The sequence below is a fragment of the Penicillium maclennaniae genome (genome assembly GCF_028827695.1).
Source record: "Penicillium maclennaniae strain IBT 15551 chromosome Unknown utg000002l:1.0-2354659.0:1.0-2356205.0, whole genome shotgun sequence".
Lineage (NCBI taxonomy): Eukaryota > Fungi > Ascomycota > Eurotiomycetes > Eurotiales > Aspergillaceae > Penicillium > Penicillium maclennaniae.
This window is the reverse complement of record NW_026623214.1, coordinates 915292-940879: the sequence shown is the minus strand read 5'-3', so window position 1 is coordinate 940879 and position 25588 is coordinate 915292. Positions and strand designations below refer to the sequence as shown.

Sequence of the window (25588 nt, the reverse complement as noted above, 5' to 3'; positions counted from 1 at the left end):
GAAACATTAGCTGCTGTACAGTATCAAAGTCGATGTTCGAAATTATAGCCACCTAGACTGCCCGAACCCTTTTTCACTTCTGTTGAACACCAATCTACATACAGAGACCAAAGCCAATCGATCAGGTAAGGTGACGTCGCATAATAGGTACAGGCGACGAAGATAATAGATCTGATAGATTAAAACCCTGGCGGCTGCAATGTATATCTACTTTGGGGTTAGGCAATTTTAGGACGCCCGCTTTGCTATCTGATCTGCGACATGGTGGACAGTCGCCTTTTCTTCTCTGAGGCCAGTACTTTCCCTCTCTACCATCTACTACTGCTTTTTTCCTGCTCCCGGCGAAGAACTTACAAACTTCCTCTGCGTTGAGCGGGCCTGTAAACCTCTTGATAATATTGCTGGCTTTCGATTTAGACTCCGGTTATTTAAGCCTAGACAGGTATTGATTCATTTCTACAGATGGACGCGATTAGATAGGATCACGTGAGAGCGTGTCGCGTCGACGCGCACCAACTTTCAGATTGAATGGGGTCATCGAGGATTGACCCACCACTCATTCATCCAGGCATTGCCGGAAGAGATCGAGGGAAATTCAACTTAATATACTCAAATTTTCCTTGACTCATCGCCAGGCATGACACAAGAACAAATTGTCACGCCTGCTCCGGCAGCGCAGCCCGCACATGATCCTTCACACGAGGAGCACCAATACCTCAATCTGATCCGGACAATCCTGTCCCAAGGAGAGCACCGTCCTGATCGCACAGGCACTGGCACGCAGTCAATCTTCGGTCCACCCCAGCTGCGCTTCTCCCTGTCAAAACCCAACCCCGAGGGCGGCGCCCCGATTCCCGTTCTGCCCCTCCTTACCACCAAACGAGTGTTCTTGCGCGCCGTCGTCGCCGAGCTCCTGTGGTTCATCGCAGGCTCCACATCATCTCTACCCCTCTCCGAAGCCGGCATCAAAATTTGGGATGGTAACGGTAGCCGCGAGTTTCTTGATAAGGTTGGACTGGGACATCGGGAGGAAGGTGATCTGGGCCCCGTATATGGATTCCAGTGGCGGCATTTCGGCGCAGAATACGTGGACGCCAAAACGGACTACTCTGGACAGGGCGTCGACCAGCTCAAGGAAGTGGTCAACAAACTTATGAATAACCCTTTCGACCGTCGCATTATCATGAGTGCTTGGAATCCCGCGGACCTAAAGAAGATGGCTCTCCCGCCCTGCCACATGTTCGCCCAGTTCTACGTTTCTTTCCCGCCGGGCATGAAGCTTGATGAGAAGACTGGACGGCCGACTGAGAAGGGTACCTTGTCTTGTCTTCTGTACCAGCGCTCTTGCGACATGGGTCTTGGTGTGCCCTTCAACATCGCCTCCTACGCTCTCCTTACTCACATTCTTGCTCATGCCGCGGATCTGAACCCTGGCACTCTCATTCACACTATGGGCGATGCCCATGTCTACCTTGATCACGTCGATGCATTGAATGAGCAGCTGACACGGGAGCCTACCGAGTTCCCCGAGCTGCGCATCAAGCGTGATGACCGGGGTAGCGCTGTTATCGACGGCTGGAAGGAGGATGACTTTGAGGTGATTGGGTACAAGCCCCACAAGATTATCAAGATGAACATGAGCGTTTAATCCTGTGATGATTGATTGCTATGTTATAAAATGTAGACGATATCTGTCTTAATGGTGCTAATGCCGCAGTTAGATATGTTTTCAAGTTCAAACAAAAATGATTCTATGATTAGAAGAAAGTAAGTAAGCAAAGTATCATCAGTCGTTAATACTCCGGGTGTATCAAGGTATATGCTGCGCGCTTTAGCAATAAAGGAAAAAAATATGCATCATGCGTTCTCCAAGACCAGTCCAGCGCCTCGTAATAAAACGATCGTGTCTCCCGACTTGACCTTCCCACCCCCAATTGACTCCGAGAACTCCAAAAAATCCCCAGACTCGACATGGAAAATGCGTAACTTTGCCTCTTCTCCTCCAACACGATTATTCAAGTTCTCCACATGCAACCTCCGCGCCGCATCATCCAACACCCGGCCAACCTTCCACCTCATATCAAAGTAGAAATCACCCGCCGGTGGCTCAGCAGCCTGAGTATCAGCCGTGCCAACTGTATGCAAGTACAGCCTCTTCTCAGCCGGAACACTAGCCTCGCCCTTTGCCGAACGCTTCATAGCATTTACGCTCGCCATGCGCGCCGCAGGACTATTTGGCTTGACTTTCGGCTTCGGAATGAGATTCGCGCCCGCCGCTTGCTTATCTTTCCCCCAGCTCTTGACGCGCGCAAACATCGACTTGATAGTCTCATTCGCAGCGCCCTGCCGCGCGCCGAGCGGGGCAACCTTGGCGCAGTCGTGTTCCTCGCGCAAACGGTGCTTCAGACAGTACTGGCGGTTACAATTTGGACAGCGCACGCCGGGGTCTTTGAGTGTGTTGATAAGTGTTTTACACGAGACATGATAGCACTGAGCTGAGTTGTAGATGTTGGGTTTCTCAGGCGCGGCTCGGTTTTCTTGGTGGTTGCCTGCGCGGCGTTTTGCCCATTCACCGGCGTTGGGACATTTGTGGGCGGTTTCGCTGCGGTGGTCGAGGCAGTAGGTGCTGCGGCATGATTCACAGCGGAAGGGGAGGAAATCCAGTTGGCCGCAGTATTCGTATTGGCAGTGGCGGCCGATTGATTCGAGGTCTGTGTCGGCCATTTGAGTGAAAGATTCATTGGGCGTGGAGGTGCCGGCTCCTCTAGATATGCTGACTGGCGACATGCTGACGGATGCGAAAAAGATGAAATGCCAAGCGAGAGTAACGCGAACGTGACGAGCAGATATATGCAAAGAGTGCCTGGCATCGAGTAGAAGGTGCTGGCACTTTTGACTAATGCGGAGGCGGCTTAGTAAGGACATCCGCGGAGATCGCCCCACGCGGCAGCCACTAAACCTTTTGGGATCATGACTTCCTAGTTGGGTGTAGTTTCTGTCTTGTTCAGGCGCCGCCTAATTAACAAGATCCGAGAAATTCTTCTCTTTTTTCTGTCTGATTGAGAACTGGCATTCGACAATGGAATTTCGCGACAAGCCCAAATTGGATAAGTTATTCGAAGCACATTTTTCATTTCGGCAAAATCCCGCTTTCCATCTATTTACCCTAGCGATGCGGTGAGAGTGGAGGATATGATTGAAAGGCTGACTTGCCACATGAATTTCTTTTTTTTGTATGACCTGATCATCTGCTTCATGCTGCCAATGATATACTTGACCTGCTGGTTGGTTGGGAAAGTTACTGCGTCTTGAAGGGGAGGGCCTCTTCAGGATGCGGTTTCGGTCAGAATATTGGAGGTGCGCTTGGTTCTGTGCTAGTTTCTGGGGGTTTAAAGACTTTTTTTTATTCATTCAATTATTAATGAGGAATCTGATCCTGAAATTCCCTTGCTTATTATGATTCTCGCATTCATCCTGAATCGCGATATTGATAGAATTTGGGGTTTGCAAGCTTTGGAAACACATCTCTTTCGAATTAACCACTCACCCAGATGCGATCAGCGTCATATCAGCAACTCCGTCGATTCACGCGAAACACATATAATTGCTGGCGGGTCACACACAGATACGTTCCTCAGATACCTGAGTTTTGACCGTGTACTGAAAATGCAACACAGGTGGTAAACATCGCTTCGTGGTCTTGACCTTAAACAAGATCCATTGATTTCGGCTGGCTCACAAGTAGCGGGGGTTAAAGAAGACTGTTCCCATCGATACATCAGGCTAATCGGCACAATGCCCGAAGTTTGCAAGCTGTACAAATAGACCAAACAGTAGCGCAGACGTCGGAAATCCCGGATCATAGTGCGCATTCGATAGAATAGGCAACTTTCCGCTCTGATACAAACTATACAATTGGAGGCAGTGCGCGGCAGTTCGGATTGTGCCGAAGTTTGCAAGCTGTACAAATAGACCAAACAGTAGCGCGGACGTCGGAAATCCCGGATCATAGTGCGGATTCGACACAATAGGCAAACTTCCGCTCTAATACAAACTATCCAAACAGGAGCCGTGCACGGAAGTTGCGAAATACCGCGCGTTAATTGGATGGACCACCTAGTTAAGAGATAGATCTTGCCTGATTCGTGCTGTGCAAACTTACCAAACAGATAATCTAGATTGCCTTGAGTTTGCATATGTAAGGATCATACTATGAATATGTGAGGCTCTTAAAGTGGTCAGGATATAAGAATGCCCGAGTCCCAGATGAGATCTGTAAGGACACAACAAAAACTTTCACCGAAGAAGTCGAGAACCCCGCAATCAAAAGGTAAATGACCATCCCTCTCTACCCGTTGAAACCTTTTGAGAAGCGTCTTTGAAGGGGCCTTGACTGCACCCCACATTCTTCCGATTTAGATCCAATATCTGGCCTAGATCAAGTCATCAATTAGTTAAAGTTTGTTCAATGTTTGCTGATCTCTGCCTCTAGAAAATTAACAGAAAAAAAGACTCTTTCACATTCTTCTACTTCATCAGAACTGAATCACTACATGTGAGTCAAGCTTGAAGTCAGTTTCTCGGCTGGAAGAAAAACTGATGTTCCCCTCAAATAGCATCATGGCTCGCCCTCTTCTGCAAAAAATGCATCGATTTGTTGAGTTCATCAACTCAGGCGATGAAACCATCGGACGGGAGGTTGTTTCCGAAGTAGCCGTGTTCCACGTTCCGTTTTCGGATCAACCTCTGAGAGGGTTGTCTGGGTATATGCAAATCCTTGGTATGATGCGCTCCGCCTACCCAGATATCCAGTGGACACTTGACGATACTGTCATCGAGGACGATAGAGTTGTAGCGCAGTTTACTCTACGTGGAACTCACGAAGGCGAATTCTTTGGTGTTCCGGCTTCCGGGAAGAAAATCCAGGCACGAGCTATGAACATCTATCGATTCAGGGATGGAATGATTGTGGAAGAGACTGGTTTGCCTGATTTGTTTGGGATAATGCTGCAAATTGGGGCTATAAACCCGCCAGTTGCTCAATAAGCAATTTTCAGGGCGTTTGGGAAATGTCACACCGAGTCGCAACATCATGCAAGTTTCTAGTTCGTACCTCGTGACGGGCTAACCACAGATGAAATAGGACAACGTATGCTAGTACAAATTGAAAACTTTTCTAAACCCCATAGGATGGGATGGGAGTAAAAGGAGATTACATGGTGAAAGAGCTGTAGTCTTATCTAAGACTCTGGACATGTAGGGAAAGTGCAGCATTCCACGCTTTTTCCAAGCAATAACTTGTCCTAGAGACCCATTTCGGTTCCAACCAAGTGTAAGCTTTAGACAGACTCTAGTAATAAATGAAACATGTGACAGTGAACAGGAGCAATCTGAACTGACATGTGTCATCAGCCTTAGAAGGCTATCATCGAGATTCAGGCACGAGTTGTACTTGGCACGTATGAGGATTAAAAAATTTGGGGTTCTATAACAACTTATTTTTGAACTGATCCGGACTATTGATTCTTTGTACATAGTGATACAATCACGTTCGTTCTTGAATCTGAGAAAGGCCTGGTTTCAGAAAAGCATTAATTTTTCTTCCCTTTAATTTTTTACATAAATTAGGGTGGCTCTGGCTCTGAAAAAGGGCAGGAAACAAACGTTAGTGTCTGGAGAGTGGATAATTTTGGTTTTATATCGTACTCCCTACAGCTGCTCGCCCCGCGCCATTACCTGCCAGTGGATAATGGTACTATAGATATCAACGAAAGGTGACCGTCCAAAGAATTGTTGCGTCAAGGCTGCCTTCCCTGGAGAGAAATCGTCCGAGAGCGTAATATTAAGTGACCATTCAGTGATTAACAAGAATTATGCTGCTATAAACTTGATTTGCAATTTGTTTGGACGCCTGATTACATAACATTTCGTTGGATGATTGACTTATCCGGTTTCCACGATAGAATTAGTGCTGACATTAGTCCTAATCACATGCAGTTCCCAGTATTCCGGTACCCCCTCCCTAGGCTGAGAGGCCTCAAAGCCGGTAAACCTCAGGAGATGGATGCCGAATCGCTCCAAGGCTGCAATTCCACCCCTTTTCCTGTTATCGTGTAGTTCGAGTAGGCACCGGTGATCAAGGCTTTTTGTAAGGACCGCAATACGCATACTCCCACGTTAACTCATTAGCCGTTTGGCATCTATAGAGTTTGGAGAGAGGGACCACGTCAATCGATCTCAGTTAAGCTTACGTCAGGGCGGTCTGCGAGTAAGCCTGAGAATAAGTGTTGAGACATAGATGACCCCTTCTATCCCCTCCCAATGTCAACAACAAACGAGAGTTACTCAGGCCATATTCTGCACAGTAAATTGCTAGAAAGATGTCCGAAATCCCGGCCGGCCGACCTGTGAAGTTCACAATCACTCACCATCGCCAACAACAACACTCTCACGAGGCATTCATTAACTGGATCGTCGAGGAGCACCTACCTCTCGCTATACCCGTCTTTGAAAAGTATGGAGTCATCAATTACTCTCTTGTGAGTACTTACCGCTATGCTATCTATCTGCTTTCGCGACTCTAAACATGGAGCTCTAGTTCGTTACGCCGCCGTCTTTGAATGATGCACTAAAACAAGATATTGGAGGGTTTCGGCCTACTTGGGACTTCGCTTCGTGCGACTGCTTTATCGAATACACACTCCCTAATCTGGAGGTCATCAAGGAGATAATGTCGGATCCAGATTGGCATGTAGCTTTGAAGGACCAGGATAAGTGGGTCAATGTCCCGAAGGCCCTGGTTTCGGTGGGTTACTCTACTGGGAATCTACTGGATAAGAAATAGGTAATCTCGTTATTTGGCTACGCAAATAGGGGACAGTGAAATGCGGGGTGATTGGCTGGTTTTTTATTTTTTTTTCGAAGAGTGTTGGATTTTGGATAATGAGGTATTCGAATCCAAACCTGGAAAAAGATGAAATTGTATACTTGTGCAACACCAGGGAAGACAGATATGAGTGGAAATCAAGATAATTTAAATTACCGAACGGACATCTGCTCATAAGTTGAATGTCTATGATCGCAGCTGATGACAAACGTGAGCGTTGTCCGTCGAAAGAAATCATCATGCTTCGAGTTGCATAGAAAGAAAGAGCCAGGGATATGAGACCATATATTTCTACAAATGGATCCGAAAGTAAAACAGGACAAAAACAAGAATTCGAAACTCGAAACTCCATACAGAAGGGGTATTTGAGACAAAGCACGAAGCCGACGGATCTTACCTATGGCGCCAAATTCCAAAAACACAATTAGCACTAAGCTGAGGAAGACCACTTGCGAAACCTTTACGGGTAGAAAGAGCGAGGGTCCTGAGAGCTCTGGTTTTCAGGAGTCTCAGGGGCGGTGGGAGGAGGACGAGACGGCCCCTGGTTGGGAGTCTGCATGTCTGGTGTAGCAAACGGGATGGGGCTGGTGGATGTGAAAACTGGGAGGGCTTGCATTGGGCCCTGAGGTTGACCAATATGGGCTGAAGGGAACGCGGGTGATGCTAGGCTTGGGGGTGGACGGGAGGGACCGTTGCCTATTGCAGGGTCGTGCATATTTTGGAGTGGCTTCGGCATGGTCAGTTTGACTCGTTGGAGACCACTCGTGAGCTTTTCCATGTTGTCGTCTTTCGGAGCGGATGCCCTTTCACCGAGCCTTGAAGGCAGATATGAAGTTGGAACCTTTGGCACTGGCGGGGCTTTGCGGGGAGTTGCTGTGCGTCTGGGTGTGCCTGGGCGGGAGCTACCGCTTGTTTTCCTCGCGGTGGGCTTTGCGGGAGATTTTGAAGGCGTTGTGGGGCCTTTTTCTAAGGAGGTTTCGTCGAGGGTAGCCCTCATATCATGGCTAATGGGCGCAGGGGCTGAACTCTTCCTGCGACTGGCATCCACAGATGGAGATGATTCTCGCGATGGGTCAGGGAGCTCGTTAGCATCGATCGTTCTTCGGCGGTTTTTGTTGCGCATCGCTTGCTGGCGTGGCGTGGCAGGTCTGGGGGGAATACGGTGTAGGTGATTTCGCCTTTCGAACTCGCAGCTGTCGCTTTTCCTCAGTGTTGGGCACTTCTGGCGGGGGAGGGGCGATGGCAGGATTGACACCGCCGTCCAATGCGACCTGACGATCGCGGCGCTGGCGAGAAGCCTCAGCGTTCAGCTCTTCAGGTCGGCAGCTCTTCGTTTGGCGATGTTCGGGTATGAGAATCTTGGATAGTTCGTGCGTTGCAGTAGCCCAGCTGACTTCAGGCGGGGTTGGGATGATTGGACGTGTACCCATCCCTGGGGAACTGAAAGATTTGCGATCCATGACATTGACCTTTTTGGCTTTGAAAGAATCCGTCTCCTTGAAAAGAGTCGACGATCTCTCACCTTTGATTGGTTTCGGTGGAGGATACACCAGGGCCTCAACTTCATCGAGCATGGACGAAGACCACCACTCTTTATCGTACTCGGTATGAGCTGAGGACTGTTGAAGAGTAGGATCGGGATTCGATCCGGAGATATTCATCCCACTACTCATAGCAGAAGCTAGACTGTTAATAGCTGATTCGCTTCCCAGGCCAGAGATGTGACTAAGGACACCGCTCATCAGGGCTCGGTCACTGTAACCGCCTTCCAACACACTTATGACACGACCATCGACACCGAGTCCCTCTTCCTGAGACATACGGACCACATCTGCAGTGAATCGTGCGTAGAACTCAGTTGGTACATTGACTTTGTGCCGCTGCATGCCGGTACTTTCCCACTCACTTGCATCGAAACCTGCCGAGATGAAGATGGCAGCTTTGGGACGGGGACCAGTGAGGTTTGTGGAGAGTTTTTCCGTTTGCTCACGGAGAAACTTGCGCGCCTTTTCAAGCAAGACCAGGTATCTTGTCTGGTAGAGGGCCCAGAACTGATCTTCAGTCTCCCAGATGCCGAGATGGACGTTCCAAATAGACTGTCCGTGCGCTCCGTCAAGACACACGCTCGCATTCCGCACTTTATCAGAATCGCCATTCTCGCAGGGGTAGGAGTTGATATCATGCAGACTGTAGTACCCAATCGCCGTCTTCTTGTGAGGAGCAGCATGGCGCGGGGCAGTCGACGCCTTGTAGTTGTGGTGCCAGGCAATCTCTTGGGAGCCGTCACCATGGTGCAGATCGATATCCAATATCGCAGCATGTGTCAGACCATGATTTAATGCCGCATACGAAATACCGACGTGGACGTTGTTAATCCAGCAAAACCCAGACGGCCAGTCCGCCGAACAGTGGTGGCCTGGAGGTCGAATGCATACAAATGCGCGCTTCGTCGGACCAGGCCCAAGAACGGTGTCGACACCCTCGCAAACGCCCCCAAGAGCACCCTCAAAAGCCTTCAACGATTCCGAGCACAGATAGAGATCTCCCTCGTGTAGAGCAGGGCCATTCGTCTGGCCGTCAGGGCCCGGGGGCTTGACTAATTCCTTGCCCACCAAAGCCAGGCGCGACTCGGCAACATCGCACATACTCTTCAAATCGGTCATCCACTGAGTCCCATGAACGTTCGTCACAGCGCTATCGGACAGAACCAGTTTGCGCGAGGTCTTGCGAATCTGGAAAGGCGGCGGAGGCAGCGTATGCACATCTAGATCGGGGCGCGGTGCATGCAGCTGGCCTGCATGTCGACGACCAAGACGAACATAGGCCGCAGATATTCCTAGGACGCATGCGCGAATGCGCTCTGGTCTCTCGACAATCTGAGAAAGGTAGACCTTGGAAGTGCGCGGGCGCGAGAAGCGGTGGCCATAGCAAGCATCGTGAATGATCACAACAGTTTTGGATTTGAGATCAACGACTTGGTGCAGATCAACTTCTTTTTGAAAATGTTCTGCCGCGATCGACGCCGCCGTGGGGAGCTGAGGCTCTGGTGGGAGCGCGAGCCGCTGGGGCATCATCGCGGGTGACGCGGCGCCGGTCGGTGACCCCGCCAAGTTTGTAGAAGAGCGACGCGACGAGTCTACGAGAGGAGATGGAGGACCGTTGTTCAATACAGATCGTAAGGAGGCGGCGGATGGTCGTTTTTGGAGGGTTGGGGTCGACTTGCGACGCTCGTCTCGCAGCGAGCTGGAGCTGGAGGTGCAGCGCGGCGCGGGCGTGCTTGCGAGGGCGGTTCGCGGAGTGGCATCTTCGGGGGATAGGAGGGATGGCGAGGAGGGTAAAGTAGTCGCAGCGGCATTCGCAAGAGTGAGACGGTTCAAAGAGTCTGTTAGATCAGAGGACCGGTCCATGGTGGGCTGTGTCTTTTGGCTATCAACAGGATGCGGCGGAGGTGGATCATGAGGGGGTTTGAAAGGGTCCATGATTCATGCGAAGCATAGACGTGCGAAATACAAAGAGAACGCAAACCAGGACGGAAGGTCTTAGTCCAGTGACAGGGGAAAGAAAAAAGGAGTGGGATGCGAAAGTGTAGTAGGTGGTTGACGGTCTTCATAGGGCAAGGGGCTGGCCGATCGCTCCATTCCAAACAATAGACATTCTTCTATATCGAACTATCGTCTTGTCTCACTTGGATATTTTCCCTTGAGCCCTGACTCTAGTTAGCAAATGCTGTAAGTCTTGATTTAGATGTACTTCATCACCTTTATGCTCTTTACCTTTCCCCCTTTTGACCCAAAAAGGAGACCACTCAGTTATTGGAGGTACGATACAATTGTACCAGTGTTCTCAATCGTTAGCGAGAGTCGACCTATGATCTACCCACAAACACCATGGGAATTAAGAATGACATTGATCCTACCCATGGGTAATCTATTCTACCTCAGATCATTTACCATCATAATTCAAGACCGGAACATGATCCTCAACCAGAAGCCTTTCGTAAAAGATCAGAACCTTTTGGAAACGCCCCCAAATCACAAAACCTCCAATCGTCGATTGCACCAACGAAAGAACTCATATAACCCCGAGAAAAGCCTGAAACACCAAAGCTGAAGACTTCACAAAAAGAAACAAACCCATCCCGCAACTACCTCAACCTCGGCACCCTCCACTGGTACCATTGGAACCACCTTCTTCCAAGGGAAGTCTTCTCATCCAGGGAATCCTGTGATCGGCGCTTTTCCTTCTCTTCCGCCTTATTCGTCTGCTTCTGCGTCTTGAAACCACGTGTAGCGTGCGAGTTGCAGAAGCAGTGCATGTGAACCGTTTCAATGCTAATTCCGGGACAGTTGTTTCGTCGGTGACCTGCGCAGACGCTGGTTCCTGCGTCTTCTTTGCAATGACACCATTCGTAGAGGGTGAAGTATTGGCGGCACATTTTGGAGGGGTTGCTATTGTTGGGGCTATGATCGACAGGGTTGGAATTGGATCCACGCGGGCCCGCTGTCTAGTAGGGTCTAGTGGGGGTGATGAGCGCGGGGAGCTTTCGAATGCGGTTTCGCCGATCCTGAAGACGAGGTGGGCTTGATTTTGATTTCTCCGGGGAGGTTTGCTGAACCCGTGCCAATTGAGCGAGTATTGAGTGGTGAGGTTGAGTGAGACTCTGTAGCTCAGGAATATGACTATGGCGGGTGCGCCGAATGGTGATTGTCCAGCCAGGGACGAGCAGGGAGAAGAATGAGAATATTCAGACCAGCTGAAGATAAAACTGAGAGTGAAGGTTACGGGGAGAGGAGGCAAGAAGGAGCGAGGGAATGGATGCAGCACTGCAGTGTACTTGTATGTTCTAGATCTACGGGAAAAGCATCCCTCCCCCCGCCCCCCCGGAATTATAAGTGAAAGGGTCGAATCGTCAACCGTGTCACAACTGAAGATGAGTGGGGCTGACGTCAAAGACCAGTACAATTCTATCCTATGAACTCCGATAGAGCAGCCTAATGATAGTTCCAATGGGTTGCTGACTGATGAATTGCCCTATGCGTCCAGCAAGCGCTCGACCTGGTTACATCTTCGCGCCCAGGTTGTACTCCGGGACCCGCTACAATTGCCTGCTAGTCTGGTAATTACTGGTAGCTCGGAGCTGAAGAGGCCCCCCTAGACTGCTCTGGGAAGTCCTTGGCGACGGCCTCTGACTGGTAGTCAATGGAACCGATCTATCGGTCTTGGCTGACTGAGGCGCGACTAATCAAAGACAGAAATCCCAAATATCCTGACGTAGCTGCAGCTGCAGCCTGCATTGAAGTGATGAGTCAAGGACGGGCGGCTCTGCGGCAATATAAATAGATTGAAGATAGAGCTGCACCTTAGCGATTGGAAACTCAACGGCGGCCATCTGATCGACAGGGCTGCCGAACGGCCAGGGCCTGAACCCGATGCGACGAGCGGGGACCCGCGATGACCCGCAGCTGGGGTGTTAATTCCGGCCCAGGTGGGCTTGATTGGCCATGCCTCGGTTTGGGTTGCCGCCAGGAGCCGGAGCCATTGCAGTCCTACAGGTGAGCGTAGAGTAGTAGTTCTGGCCCAGCATTCCTCGCGTCGCATGGAACCCATGGGTCGATATGATCTCACCGTGCAGATCCCAGATGCAAACGGAAAGCGTACGGTTGTGGCGGTGGTTGGACGTGCAAAGCTGTCGAACCATTAGCAAAGGCGGTGAGCTGCTTTTGGCACTGACAGCTCCACGTGATTCGGGAATCTCCGCGGAGTGATGCCTCAGGCCTCTATCAGCCCTGTCGCGTCTATTTGCATCTCGTTTCTCTTTCTTCTCCAATTGAGTCTGCTGCCGTGTCAAAACAGCTATCCTCGGCTAATCCACCGGTACATTTGGCTTTCTTATATTTGAACACTTCCAGCAAAGCCCACCATCAACCGGAGCGTTGCCATGACCACCCCATCCACCAACGCACCCACCATGGCCACCATCCCCGCGCGCACCTCGACCTTGATCGCAAACCTCTCCGCAGTGACAGCCCGCATCACAGCGGCTCTAAAAACATCTCCAACCCCAAACAAACCTGTCCGCTTGGTTGCAGTCTCAAAACTCAAACCCGCCTCGGACATCCTATCCCTCCACCAACCCCCAACATCCCACCTCCACTTTGGCGAAAACTACGTCCAAGAGCTCCTTGAGAAATCTCGCCTTCTCCCACCAACAATCAAATGGCACTTTATCGGCGGCCTCCAATCAAATAAATGCGTAACCTTAGCCCGCGACGTCCGCGGCCTCTGGCCGTCGAAAGCGTCGACACGGAGAAAAAAGCCTCTCTCCTCGATAAAGGACGGGGCGAACGGACCCCCTCACCTGAGGAACTCGAAGCCTACAGTGCCTCCGGGGAAACAGATACTAGGCTCCGTATCTACGTGCAGGTGAATACATCCGGCGAAGAGAATAAAGCGGGTATCGAGCCTGGTCAAGCGGCTGGGTTGGCGCGCTTCATTCGGGAGAAATGTCCCAGGTTGAAGTTGCAGGGTGTTATGACTATTGGGGCGATTGCGAGGTCGAAGGCGACGACAGCAGAGAATGAGAATGAGGATTTTGTTTGTTTGAGGGAGACCAGGGATCGCATTGTGTCTGAGCTTGGGTTGAGCGGGGAGGAGGCTGAGTTGGAACTTAGCATGGGGATGAGCTCTGATTTTGAGGGAGCGATTGCTTTGGGGAGTGATCAGGTGCGTGTTGGGACTACCATCTTTGGGGATAGGCCGCCTAAGGCGGAGGCGAGGGTGGTTTAGGTGGAATTTGTTATGATTCACGATGTCAAGGTATTGCGAACGCATGGCCTTTCCCAGAAATAAATGGATGTCGATTGCATATGAATTGATTCGGAGTTTGATTGGTGGAGTTGGGAAAGGGAAGGTTTCTGTACTGTATATCACTACTACTGAACTCGAAGAATATACAAGAACAATTGGGTGATCGCAGCTCGACCACTCGCTCATGTTTGGTTCGGGAGCTGGAAGATATACATGCATACTCCACCCTGCAACACCATGATTACTCGTCACAACCGGTTCAACGCAGGTTGCCTGTTCCTTGCGACAGTTTCTGCTCCATCTGTCGCGCCATTCCCTGCGGAACGCCCTCCTTTGTGGCGCGAATGGTAACCCGATACATCTGCAGCCTGTTAGTACCGTCTCCTCTTGAATGAGAGAAAAATAAAATGCATACCGATTTCTCGTAGTTGGGCTCCAGTCGCAACAAGCAGCCGGTCTTGCCTCCCTCAAACTGATACACTGCACAGCCGACAATGTTCTTCGGGTTCGGGTCCACGCCGTCCAGGATCTTCCAGCCGAATCCTTCCACGGTCTCGCGCGTGAATGACTCGTTGATGATCTTGTTCTTGCCGTTAGGGCCAAAGGTATGTTGTGCTTCCAGCGGGCCACCACCAATTTGGCGCCATCGCTTGAAGAATTCTTCGGCCGATAGGGAAGAAGGCTCCATGTATCGGTGCATCAAAATAGGAAGCTGTAGTGTGTATGCCTGGAGAGCACCAGCCAGGTAGGAGATACGAATGGTAGGTGCTTCCATGAAGGGACCATGAGCTGCACAAAACAGAGTCTGCTGTGTTTGACCGGCAGCAGGGACGCTGGTCTCCGGAAGGTTCTTAGTGTCGATCTTAAGGTTCGGAGCAGAAGGGTTGTCGACGGTGGTAGTCAACGAGCCAATGGGGTATGTCGACTTGTTACTGATGTACAGCTTCACAACACCAATGTGGCCACGATATTCGGAGCGCACTCCCACCTGGATCTGTAAATCCTCGAAGAGAACACCCTCGTTGGAGAAGTAGAGTCGGTTGAATCCAATATCCCAATCTGGCGTCAAGTGTGCCGCACTAGCCATGTTCGGGGCAGGTGCTGTTGGACCAGTGAAATCCAGGCCAGCCAAATCACCCGACGCGGATGCAGATGCGCCGGTTGCACTGGTCGGAGTTCCGTTCGAGCCTGTTCGAGTGCCATGGACAATCGTAGTGAACGTGCGCTTGAGGCCAGTGTTCTGCGCCATGAGAACTTCCTGCTTGTCGGCATTGGCATCTTTGCCACCGACCACCCACGTTTTCTTCTCACTGGTGCCGGCGGTCTTCTGGTGAAGCCTTGACAAGAGGATAGAGGTCCGGTCAGAGAAGGGGGGCATCTCGTCGCAAACCGTCCGCAGCAGATCATCAGTTGGAAGGGTGGCAAGCGAGAGGTATTCAAATGCTCGCTGTTGCAATTCAGAATCGGGGGAGTGGCTGTACAGGCGGAAGATTTGCAGGAGCTGAGGTTTGATCTCGGGGAACAAGTTGACGAATTTGACGAACGAGGATAGAATCATGGCGCGCGCGTTGTCAGTGCCTGTGAACATCTTGGCCTGGAGTGCCATGAATTGTTCTATCGGACTTGAACCAGCGTTATCAGCAATGAGATGTCCGAACTCCCCCAGAACGTAGCAGCCAATCTTTACCAAGCTCTCGTGGCAATCGGATTTCAAGTAAGTGAGAAGTGTGTGAGCAGCATATGCTTGCAACTCTTCGTTATTAGTCACGATCTGAATCACTCGTTGCCATACTTCATCATTGACGTGGTCACCAGCAAGAGACAACAGCTTCAAGGTCATATCAATATACCATTGCGCGTCCGTGGCATATTTTTCGGTCAGAATGGCTACCTTGAGCACCATTTCCTCCCGAATAGCATAGTCGGCGGTTTGAAGGTATTTCAATAACTCGTTGACGATTGGCCCGGCATTAGTAGTGTCGCACATACTATACAACAGGTCCAATCCCTTACGACGCACGCTGATGTCTCGGTCACGCAGTGAGCCCAAGATGATGTTTTGGTGCTTCTTGATCGGGTCAAGTGTTTCTGCCCGGGCAGCGAAATGGGTCATCGCATCTAAACCAAGGTATCGGACATTTGTCTCGCGGGACTGAATGTATTTGCCCAGACGAGCAGATATTTGCATCATGAGTTGATGTTCGGAATCAAGGTGGATGAGGAGGTTAATGGCTTCGAAAAGGATGGCGTTTTGAGCATTGTTCTGCTGAACGTTCTTGGGTTGTTCCATGGCGGATTGCATAATTTGCGATAGAGATTCGCGGATGATCTCTCGCACGTGGCTGTCCTGCGATGGAGGATAGTACTGCAACAGACGCAACAGTTTAACCTGAATCCACGGACATGGTACGCGGTAGTAGAGGTAGTCAGGGGCAATATCGTTATCGACGACAACCCGCTTCAACCGCTGTGCCGCCTTGACGTAGCTGCCCTTGTATTCTTCCGGTAGGTCTTGAGCCAGTGCCATGACAAGGGAGGTGACGGAGAGTGTGACACCCATGTCGGGGTCATCCATGATCGAGATGATGCGCTCGGCCCATTCATTGCGGACGATAGCCGGGTATTTACGGTAGAGTCGGAGTAGTGTGAGAGCAGCCTTCTTCTTGACAAAAGCTTTTGAGGTTCTAGAACGTGTCAGGATTTTGATATGAGTCAGAATGAAGAAGTTCCACTCACGGTGAAATCAGGAGTCGGTGGACTTCGTTCGCCAAAGCCTCTCCGAGCTCTCGACCACCAACATTAGCCACTGCATGCAGTGCCAGGCAGTTGTTTAACTCGTTGTGATCCAATAAATCTTTCCGAATACTGTTGACAACCAAATGAAGCAACTCATGTTCCTCATGCAGGAAAAGGGTGACAGCCAAATACCCAATCTGCTTCTCGGAGTATTTACTCGAAGTAATAAGATTGACAGCTTCGAGATGGCCAAAATCAACATCGTAACCCTGAATGTAAACGTAGAGCAGCTTGCAGACGTATTTCTTCTTCTGGTAGCCGTTCAAATTTCCAGACTTGAACTTCTGTCGAATATTTGCCAGCTCTTTATTCACGCGTTTCTCTTCCAATTCTCGGGCGCGAGCATTGCGCAGATCCGCAATGAACTGCACCAGTCCTCGCATCGACGACATATTGATTGCTTGTATGGGCCGTGGCAGTCTCGTTTAAGATCGCACACTCAAATGAAGATGTCGGGGGTCGTGTGGAGGTTCGAGGTACAAGCTCGCATGCCTCGCGGAGGTGCTCTGTTCGGAGATTCTCGATCGGATAGGTTTTGTCACACAATCATTTCCTTGTTGAATTGTTGCGACAGTAGTACATTGGCCCCTCCGGGTCCACGACGGAGATTCGGGGGGTTCGGGGGAGCTTAGAAACAGGGGGCTTCCGGTCGCGGGGAGTTCTGCAGGCAGTCAGCAACGGAATTAAACAACCGAATGATCCGACATCAACCATGGCCACCAGACATATAACGCACCCGGTCTAAAGTCCCTGAAGCATTGGATCAGGAGGAGCGTGGATCTCCATAATCCTGCAACTGCGCCGGCCTTGGACTATTTCCGCCGCAGATCGCCCGGCTTCCGCTGTGGCGTCGGAGGAACATTCTTGCGCTGTGGCTGTGCAATACGTACAGGGTGAGTTACGTCCACAGCATCAAGGTGTTATTTATGATGTGAAGGTCTACTTTCATGTAGATTCTCTACTGAAGTGATGATTCATAAACGTTCAATTGGTCCTGAAGTGTTTAAAATCATGCAGTATGATATTTCATGTCGCGTAAAACGTAGCCATCACCTCCAGCGGCCGAATTAGTGTACAAAAGCAAACCCAGTGACCTCCACCTGTACGCCAAGCTCCTAAAACCGACCGTGTTGCAGCGTGGTTCATTAGGAAAAATGCAAAAATTGTCGGGAACAAGCAAATGACAGAATTATTTAAGCGCGGGTGGTGAAATCCTGCTCCAGGGCAGACTCGACACCCTCTGCCTTCTCGCAAGTGCAGGAAGCTATTTGCCCGTTAGAATTTGTTCGAAGTAAATTGGGGTATCCGCGAAGAATAGCTGGAATGAAACTTACTAGAAGGACGGCTGCCACAAGCGCAGGCGGCGCCCTCAACGGCCTTGTTCTCGGTGACCGAGCGCTCGCAGGTGCACTGACCAGCGGGACGGGCGCCTGGTAAATGGATTAGCCGCTGGAAAGGAAGTACAGTCGTTGATGCGCAAACTTACGGCACGAGCAGCGGGGACCGGAGACGGCGTTCTCAGTGGAAGCCTTGTTGCAGGAGCAGTGGAGAGCGCTCTCCTTGCCGCAGGAGCACTTGGCCTGAGCGGCGCAGACGCACTCAGCGCCCTGGGAGGACTTGCAGCAGGTGGTGTTGGGGTGGACCATTTTGGCGGTGTTTTGAAAGTCTGGGATGACGTAAGATGTAGATATAAGCGTGAGGCTCAAAGGTAGTCGATCGCACGAAGTTGAATTATTTTCAAGAATCACAAAGATGAGATTTGAAGATCAAGAGGACCAAAGATGAAGAGAATACTGTGATAGTGAATAACAGAGAGGATTAATAATTTATAGTCGATGAATGCGTCACTCTCAACTTGCAAGCTTAACAATAGGTGGGCTGTGATTGGCCAAGGTAACACCATCTTGGTAAGCAGTGACCGAATACCGCGTAGTTGATTGGTCGCGCTGAGCAATCTGGCGACGTGCTGACCTTTCCCTCTGCCTTGATTTGATAGAGATCGATCAGGCCACTAGAGCCTCTCTTGGCTACATTTACTGATGCGAGGATCAATTCAAGAACGGCCGTCGGAGTTGCTCCATGTAAAGTTGACCTGTTCGGGTTGCTCCACACCTGTACGTCTTATCGCAGCCCGATCGAGAATATAGTCTAGTTTGGCCTACCCATTCGATTCTCCATTCCAATGGTGCTTTCTTCATATCTTCTGATTATCTTGTACAATGAGGTCCAGAGAGATTCCCAGGCGTCCTCTTAATAAATTTTCATATTTAGATACGTCTTTCAGAGATATTTTCTTGCTTTTCTTTCAGAATCACTTGCACAAAATCACCACACTCGACTCTACATATGTGTCCATGTTCACGGTGCGCCAACGCCTTATAGTTTGAAACAACAGTTATAGGTCGGAACAAGTGAGTATAAGCGCTCGGATTCCGCGGGTGGCTGAACGAGCTGCGGATGTACCCGGGGTCGGCCCTGAGCCTCAAATTTCATCCCATTGATCGGTATCACCATCATGAATGTTTCCAAGCACAGTGGCTGTCACGCTTCACCAGTTCATCGAAGACCTGTGGGTGGAAAGACCCCGAATCGCGGTCCAATATGACGCGAGATACACGGAGCCCTTTGCACCCATAAGACGATTGAGGTTCAAGGAATATCCTAGGTTGCTAGCCAGACGTAACTGAGCCGATTCTCAAAACGCCTTCCGGGTTGTCAGTGGCAATAATATCTTTGAGATCAATTACGAAGTTGTAAATGGATTGTCGTTGCAGCCTGCCAACTCAAGTATTTAGTCATCTCATTGTCTGTCCAGAGGCCAAGGCTTGCAGCAAGTAAGGAATACTTTTTGCTTCTTTGATTTTGACAGCGAGATACTGATAAAACCTCAAGAGTGTAATAGCGTTAGACTACAGATTACGCAATTGCTTGTCATGACAGTTGCAGAGTTGCTTGAGATACTTGGAAGTTGTGCCTCGATGAGTTACGATATCAAAAGTTCCTTGATCTTGAGGACACCATGGTTGAGGATAACAATGTTAACTTTGCTATTCTCTCGGTAGCTGCTCCCACACAATAGATTGATTGGGGCAGATATATCACGCTTGTGCAGCCTGTTTACACTAGGCTAGAAAGCGGTATGGTGGAGCAGGCCAGAGAGCCTCAGATTTACCTTTGCGCATCAATGGACTCGAGACCGAGAGTTGTTGGGCTTGCAGGTGTTTCTCAGTACGTGGCGTACTTGAGCTGAGTCGGAGACTTAAGAATCGGCTGGACTGCTCCGTTGACCCACTTCGAAAGGGCGTGCGAGTGCGGGTCTACCAGGGGGTATGAGCGTGCCGTCAAATTCGCATGCACGGTAGTCACGATCCAGGCGAGACCGTGCGGACCCAGTGTGAGGACGAGGCCTGTCACAAGTGTATGAACTCACTTGGCTACTCTAATGTAGGCGAGCCTTCACGGAATTTCATCGACCACGGGCTCCGAATGAAGGGGTGATTTATCACTTGCTAAAATCATCTTGCAGCTTGACTCGGTTTTGCCAAGGATGCTCGCGCTCCGATCACGGACTAAAGGTCGGATACAGCGGCCAGAATGCTCAGTAAAAACGGCACGATCACGGTGTCTCTAGTCGCACAAGTGCCCGAGAAGACCCACTGGAAGTGGAGGCAGGGACTGTGTGATCGCTGCCATGGAACCTCGGCATGAAAAATCATCCTGTTTCGCTCCTGAAGACGACACGAGGTGTCAGTCACGTACCGTGCGCTCTCTTCATCGCAATGATGGGCAAACATACATCTCGCCTGAATTTGTGGCTAGCACGCCCACTGCTGAAGTCACGTCCACAGTAGGCGCAATCAAAGACTTGGTTACCCATTCGTACATCGAAATCGCTTAATTCTAGACTCAGTCACTTACACCGGTAGTGTGAGTCAAGATGAAAATCGTAGCGGGATTTAACTACCATAATTCTTAATTCTCATCATCATCATAAGATCCCATTTGCTCAGGATGCAGAAGAAAAGTGTAATTATCAAATTAAAATATTAACATGAATGATAAATTATAAACTCCCCAATCCAACATGACACGTATCCCGTTATCGAAGACTCAGTTTAAGAATCGCGATCATTGCCAGCCACCCTGGAAGTTAACGCCAGCTCCCTGGCTACGGCGCTGGCAGCTGGAGTACTTGCGAGTAGCAGCAAAGGCAAGGCGATCCTGCTCATCCTGACTGTCGCGGCGGCGCTTCTTCTCTTCTTCGTCAAGGACACGGCCGAAGCTCCAGTTGCGGGAAGCCTTGGGGCGGACGGGGGCTGCGGTCACTAGAGGGTTATTAGAATGCAAAGTTCGGCTGGATTGTAGGATGGGGAAGGAAATCGTACCTGGTGTAGCGGCAATGTCGACAGGCTCACTCCGGATTGAGTGGGATCTTGAGGGGGCAGCCGAGGAGGGCTTGGAAGAGAGCGACTTGGGCGACTTCAGAGAGTCGAAGGAGTCCTGGCGCTTGAACATGTCGAAACGGAAGAAACTCTTAGACATGGTGGGTGATATAGTTTGCGTGGTTCGTAGGTTGGTTGGTAGATGGATAGTATTAAGATGATGGTTTGATTATGTTAAGTGGTTGTATAGTAAAGACGAGAGATTGGGAAGATGATGAGAGTAGAAATTACGAGTGGAAGGGAAAGCTCTATATAGGTTTCTTGAAACCTAGCGTGATGTCACGACAGTGGGCTGATAAGAACGCTTTCTCATGATACATTCTCTAGCGTAAGGGCGAAAATTCTGGCCAAGCTCCCTTTCTTGGTGTTTTCCTCGGTGCGATCGGGTCGTTAGCATCACGAGTGGATCTAGTCGGCAAGCCGGTCCCGAGAGCCACATCTACCACACCTCTCCAAACCCGACCTCGACCGAGCTTTCGGAAAGCTTATCTATTCTTGGATTTAAAAAGATGATGATAAGACAGAATTGGAATTCCTGCCCCCTACCTCATCTCAATCTTGGATTCTACGGACATTTTTGTTCGAAGAACGGATGCGAGGCGGGCATAGTGAAATTGGCCACTGGCGTCTGCACGATGTGGCTCTAATGGCGATTCGACCGCCCTGGACCTCGAACTATAGTGGGGCAGTGGCCCCGTCAAGATAAGGAGTCAGGTGCAATTGAGGGAAAAAAAAATTAGCTTGTGGACCCACAAAGGGTAAGAACACGGTCTAGAGTTAGAAATCTGAATGGACGATCAGTGCGTTGTTTTTTTCACAACATGTCAGAGCTGATCCCTAGCACTTGCACCCTAGCACCTGCATGAGCTCTTTTCAAGGGCTTGGCTGTCAAGTCTGGATAAGATGACTTCCTTGATTGCGTAACCTCTCCTGCACACACATTCTTTGCATTTCCCACTTGTTCTAGGTAGACCCTTACTACGCTGAGGGCGCTATGATGTCAGGTTTTACGCGCCACGTCACGCACATGTTACAAGAATTCAGCAATACTTTGCAGTCTGCCATGGAACTTCAATAGGGTTTTATTATTGCATGAGAAATCTGGATTTGGCACGATTGATAGAATGGCTTCTTCACCGGGTACGGACCGTTATCCACTTGGTGGCGCCGCTTTATCCGCTCGGAAAGCTTAAACCGCACTTCAGAGTCTTCTGTTCTCAACTGAAAACGGGTTGGAACGCATGATTGACAGCCTCTGAATACTAACCAACTGGTCTACGGGCTTGAGGGGCAGAAAAGATATCATGAGGATGATCGCGATTGCTAGAATATGGAGAGTGAGTGTCGCGTATGTCGCACAAGAGAGAAGAGCAATGATACAGTAGAACGCTTACCACATCTGACTCGGTTGCAAGAATGCTCAGCCCCAACTCAAGGCTTGGCCATGTCGATGAATTTAAAACCGTCCTTGCTGCCGCGTAAAGAGACGTCGTTGGCCATTGAGCGCGTCTAGTTAAGTCCATTTGCGATCGGTACTGATCCCCGCCTCCCCAACTCATCAGTCGCCATGATCCCATCAGGTAGGACTCAAAGTGTACACTTATCAGGGAGTGAAAGATAGCGACGGGATGACTTAGCGGTAAACAGTCAGATAATCTGGTCGAATTGCAATCTTGTGGCTTTCGCTTCAACTCCACCAGGGGGGGTTTCCCGCCTCAACGAGTAGGAAATCTACGGTGGTGACATAATTTTACACCCTAGCATTCCTCGGCGAAATAAGAGTATGCATCAACTCTTGGCTTACCCGAAACACTGACGATCGCGGCCCACGTCTCGCCAAGAAGTTCAAGCATTCCTGTATTCGCGGCAATTTGAAACTCGGCGAGTACAACTTACGGTCCAACATTACGTCCTCAGTCGAAAAAGTAGCTGACTTCATCTCGTCGTTCTTCATACCAGTATCATCATCCGATAAAAAACGACCGAATGGGGCAGAGAACTCGCACGCTCCACTCGATCCCTAGGTAAATGTATGGGAATGATGACCAGGTCTGATCGATTTCTGCTTACATAGTCTCTTGTGCATGATGGAGAAAGAGAGAGAGCCATGGTAACTCTTATGGAAGGATTGACTACAGGGAGGGTTGGGAAGTTGGAAGACCACCAGTTTGCATCACACACAACCCAGGGCTTGGTGAGTTATGTGAGATGGCTATGTGCGAGTGTAAGGAAAGAGGTATCATACTCAGCTTACACCTCAACAAGACACCCCTAAAGAGCTTCCTCTCTGATTAGGTCGTTCAGCTCAATGACTCGCTGTGGTACAAAACCTCATCAAAAGGCAGGTCGCAGGTCGGCAGACAACAGAAAACACGTTGGTCTGTTCCGTAATTTTTGCAATTGCGAATGCGATGCCGGTTACCGTGCTTACTTACCGGTTCTGTGGTCAGTTGAGATGGAAAGTGAGCCGTGTCAAAGCTCCCTGCTCACGACAGACACACTCAAAATCTTGCTCTAAGTATCGCCATGAAGAGTCTTCTGTTATCATTGATTGCTTCAATTCAATACCTGGAATATCACGATCAGTCATAGTGACAACAGGAATGTTAAAATGCCGAGGGTTGACTCGCAATGCTTCTTGTGGGGGAGTTGTGATGTAACCAGTGGGAACCATGGTACTTTGCTTCGCACATATGAGGAAACAAGAAATTTACCGAGATGTCACTTGCAGGGCTCAGCGATCTGCTAGAATATGTCTCTCGTATGCATACGAGGCTGGTCCATGCTGCCAAGTCGGTGCTCGGACTGGAAGGATGTTCTGTGACTGGCTCGTTCTGATTAATCCTCCGAGGACGTTCAAAGTACATCTTTTGACGTTATGAAAAACCATTCACCTTGTGCAAACGCATGTTCGGGCGAAAACAAGACCAAAGAAGGAGGGTCAAATGAAGGTAATCTTCAGGACATCTCCTGGGCGGACCAGCTTTTGACTAAGAATCCTCTGTGAATACCCGATGTGAGCAAAGTACTCCAACAACAACATTTCAGTAACCATGGAATGACTGTGGGGGGTCACGGAAGGGGCATGATTGGTCTAAATTACGCAGGCTTCGGGGATTATCCAGATCTCAGCAACCATTGCGCACAGGGGAGACCCTAGAGATATTCTTATCACCAGTATAGAGGTGGCGAATATAAAAAGACCACACGGGAGCACAATTCCCTAAGTTTGTTCGGAGATATACCTGTGGTGATTTGAAGGCACTCCAGTCAGTTCTTCAACACTTTCTCAACCGCCGCTAGACATCCGCTAACTAGATGACACAGTTGAAGATCATTGAATTACCATGAAGCTCACCTATCTTCTTGCTATAATAGGCCTTGCAGGAACTGCTCTTGCAGTTAGCGCGCCAGAGCCTGGTTTGCAATCCTCCACAATGAACATAATTATGTCGACCCAGGTTTCTGATGAGATTGACAGCTGTTGATATCATGGACCGCGACCTGGAGGCAGAGGCCAACGAAGCATCGACTCAAAATGAGGAGGGTGGCGGCCCCGGTTGGGGCGGTGGTGGACGCGGAGGTGGATGGGGAGGAGGAGGACGGGGTGGAGGCGGTTGGGGAGGCGGCGGCCGTGGAGGAGGATGGGGTGGAGGTCGTGGAGGAGGATGGGGTGGAGGTCGTGGAGGAAGAGGATGGTAGAGAAGAAGGGCTGGAGTCTTTACGGGACTTAGGTTGACACGTAAAGTGGCTTTCGAAGTTGTTGCTAAGTAGGTTTTGGCTCTAGTCTGGAGATTAAACCCCGTCACTCTTTATTCGAAATGGTTTATCGTCAACTTTGGAGAACTAGTAACTCGATTTTAGTAAACTTGACAACTTGAAACAAATAAATATCTTCGATGATGTAGTAATGTGGAGTAGGATACGCCTCTGAAACCAATCGAGGATTATATCTTTCTAGGCATATATGCTTTTTCGAGACATATATGCTTTTTCGAGCGCTAGCCACACGCCTAAGCTAACAAATAATAACCGAAGGCCTCATGGGAGATTCCCCATAAATTATCTGACACTTGTAGCATATCTGCTCGACTGCCTCTTCGCCAGTCCTGCGCTCACTCGCCATTGTCAATCATTCCCACTATTCTTTCCCATGGCCGGCCGTCCTCCACCAGATAAAACACGCCGCGACAAACTGCATGCACGTGACAATCAATGGTAAATAATAGATGGGGTCATGGTGCGCCCTCGCCAACCTCTCAGCATACTTGGCTGGTCCGTCTTTCCAGACCACAACTGTTCCGTTCTTTAACGCCGTATATGTATCTCAGTCCTGTATCTCTTCAGCCAGCCTGTACGCTCGTGGGATGACCTTCCGCTGCAGTACGCTTGTATTCGTCTAAGCAGATGAGCTCACCGTCCATTGTGTATAATCGGTGACGAAAGCGATTGCTTCCTTTCTTCTAGTGATGGAGACCTCCACCAGGTTTGCATTCAGGAATAGGAAGAGAACGAGAAACTAGAAGAGCGGTGAGCCTTGTGGCAGGCTCACCGGACTGAGGAATACAAGATAGCCATCCGGGATCGCGAAGACGCGGTGTTAGCAGCCATGTCTGAAGACGAAGTTGCCTACTTTGCTCTGGCCAGTGAGAGGTGC

At 49.9% G+C, this 25588-nt stretch overlaps 12 protein-coding genes across 12 annotated transcripts; 5 read left to right on the top strand and 7 right to left on the bottom strand.

The window, feature by feature from the left end:
• Positions 1–637: 637 nt before the first annotated feature.
• On the top strand, positions 638–1648 carry N7477_001569 (thymidylate synthase; the record flags this gene model as incomplete). The annotated part of the gene is made up of 1 exon (XM_056963232.1): positions 638–1648. One exon carries the CDS (start codon positions 638–640, stop codon positions 1646–1648), a length of 1011 nt encoding a protein of 336 aa, XP_056826151.1.
• A 209-nt stretch (positions 1649–1857) lies between these two features.
• Positions 1858–2787, bottom strand: N7477_001568 (AN1-type zinc finger protein; the record flags this gene model as incomplete). Its single annotated transcript, XM_056963231.1, has 1 exon — positions 1858–2787. One exon carries the CDS (start codon positions 2785–2787, stop codon positions 1858–1860), a length of 930 nt encoding a protein of 309 aa, XP_056826150.1.
• A 1833-nt stretch (positions 2788–4620) lies between these two features.
• Positions 4621–5046, top strand: N7477_001567 (ester cyclase; the record flags this gene model as incomplete). The annotated part of the gene is made up of 1 exon (XM_056963230.1): positions 4621–5046. The coding sequence occupies one exon, from the start codon at positions 4621–4623 to the stop codon at positions 5044–5046; it is 426 nt and encodes a 141-aa protein (XP_056826149.1).
• Positions 5047–6380: 1334 nt separating this feature from the next.
• N7477_001566 (EthD domain-containing protein) lies at positions 6381–6844 on the top strand (the record flags this gene model as incomplete). The annotated part of the gene is made up of 2 exons (XM_056963229.1): positions 6381–6539; positions 6599–6844. The coding sequence occupies 2 exons, from the start codon at positions 6381–6383 to the stop codon at positions 6842–6844; spliced, it is 405 nt and encodes a 134-aa protein (XP_056826148.1).
• A 502-nt stretch (positions 6845–7346) lies between these two features.
• On the bottom strand, positions 7347–7883 carry N7477_001565 (uncharacterized protein; the record flags this gene model as incomplete). Its single annotated transcript, XM_056963228.1, has 1 exon — positions 7347–7883. One exon carries the CDS (start codon positions 7881–7883, stop codon positions 7347–7349), a length of 537 nt encoding a protein of 178 aa, XP_056826147.1.
• An 88-nt stretch (positions 7884–7971) lies between these two features.
• Positions 7972–10365, bottom strand: N7477_001564 (histone deacetylase hosB; the record flags this gene model as incomplete). The annotated part of the gene is made up of 1 exon (XM_056963227.1): positions 7972–10365. The coding sequence occupies one exon, from the start codon at positions 10363–10365 to the stop codon at positions 7972–7974; it is 2394 nt and encodes a 797-aa protein (XP_056826146.1).
• A 665-nt stretch (positions 10366–11030) lies between these two features.
• N7477_001563 (uncharacterized protein) lies at positions 11031–11321 on the bottom strand (the record flags this gene model as incomplete). Its single annotated transcript, XM_056963226.1, has 1 exon — positions 11031–11321. The coding sequence occupies one exon, from the start codon at positions 11319–11321 to the stop codon at positions 11031–11033; it is 291 nt and encodes a 96-aa protein (XP_056826145.1).
• Positions 11322–12482: 1161 nt separating this feature from the next.
• On the top strand, positions 12483–13672 carry N7477_001562 (uncharacterized protein; the record flags this gene model as incomplete). Its single annotated transcript, XM_056963225.1, has 3 exons — positions 12483–12540; positions 12796–13265; positions 13310–13672. 3 exons carry the CDS (start codon positions 12483–12485, stop codon positions 13670–13672), a joined length of 891 nt encoding a protein of 296 aa, XP_056826144.1.
• Positions 13673–13952: 280 nt separating this feature from the next.
• Positions 13953–16881, bottom strand: N7477_001561 (AP-2 complex subunit alpha; the record flags this gene model as incomplete). Its single annotated transcript, XM_056963224.1, has 3 exons — positions 13953–14054; positions 14109–16377; positions 16430–16881. The coding sequence occupies 3 exons, from the start codon at positions 16879–16881 to the stop codon at positions 13953–13955; spliced, it is 2823 nt and encodes a 940-aa protein (XP_056826143.1).
• An 801-nt stretch (positions 16882–17682) lies between these two features.
• On the bottom strand, positions 17683–18135 carry N7477_001560 (putative copper resistance protein Crd2; the record flags this gene model as incomplete). Its single annotated transcript, XM_056963223.1, has 3 exons — positions 17683–17753; positions 17824–17919; positions 17976–18135. 3 exons carry the CDS (start codon positions 18133–18135, stop codon positions 17683–17685), a joined length of 327 nt encoding a protein of 108 aa, XP_056826142.1.
• A 2482-nt stretch (positions 18136–20617) lies between these two features.
• N7477_001559 (uncharacterized protein) lies at positions 20618–21031 on the bottom strand (the record flags this gene model as incomplete). The annotated part of the gene is made up of 2 exons (XM_056963222.1): positions 20618–20814; positions 20875–21031. The coding sequence occupies 2 exons, from the start codon at positions 21029–21031 to the stop codon at positions 20618–20620; spliced, it is 354 nt and encodes a 117-aa protein (XP_056826141.1).
• Positions 21032–24423: 3392 nt separating this feature from the next.
• N7477_001558 (uncharacterized protein) lies at positions 24424–24633 on the top strand (the record flags this gene model as incomplete). Its single annotated transcript, XM_056963221.1, has 1 exon — positions 24424–24633. One exon carries the CDS (start codon positions 24424–24426, stop codon positions 24631–24633), a length of 210 nt encoding a protein of 69 aa, XP_056826140.1.
• Between the last annotated feature and the right edge of the window lie 955 nt (positions 24634–25588).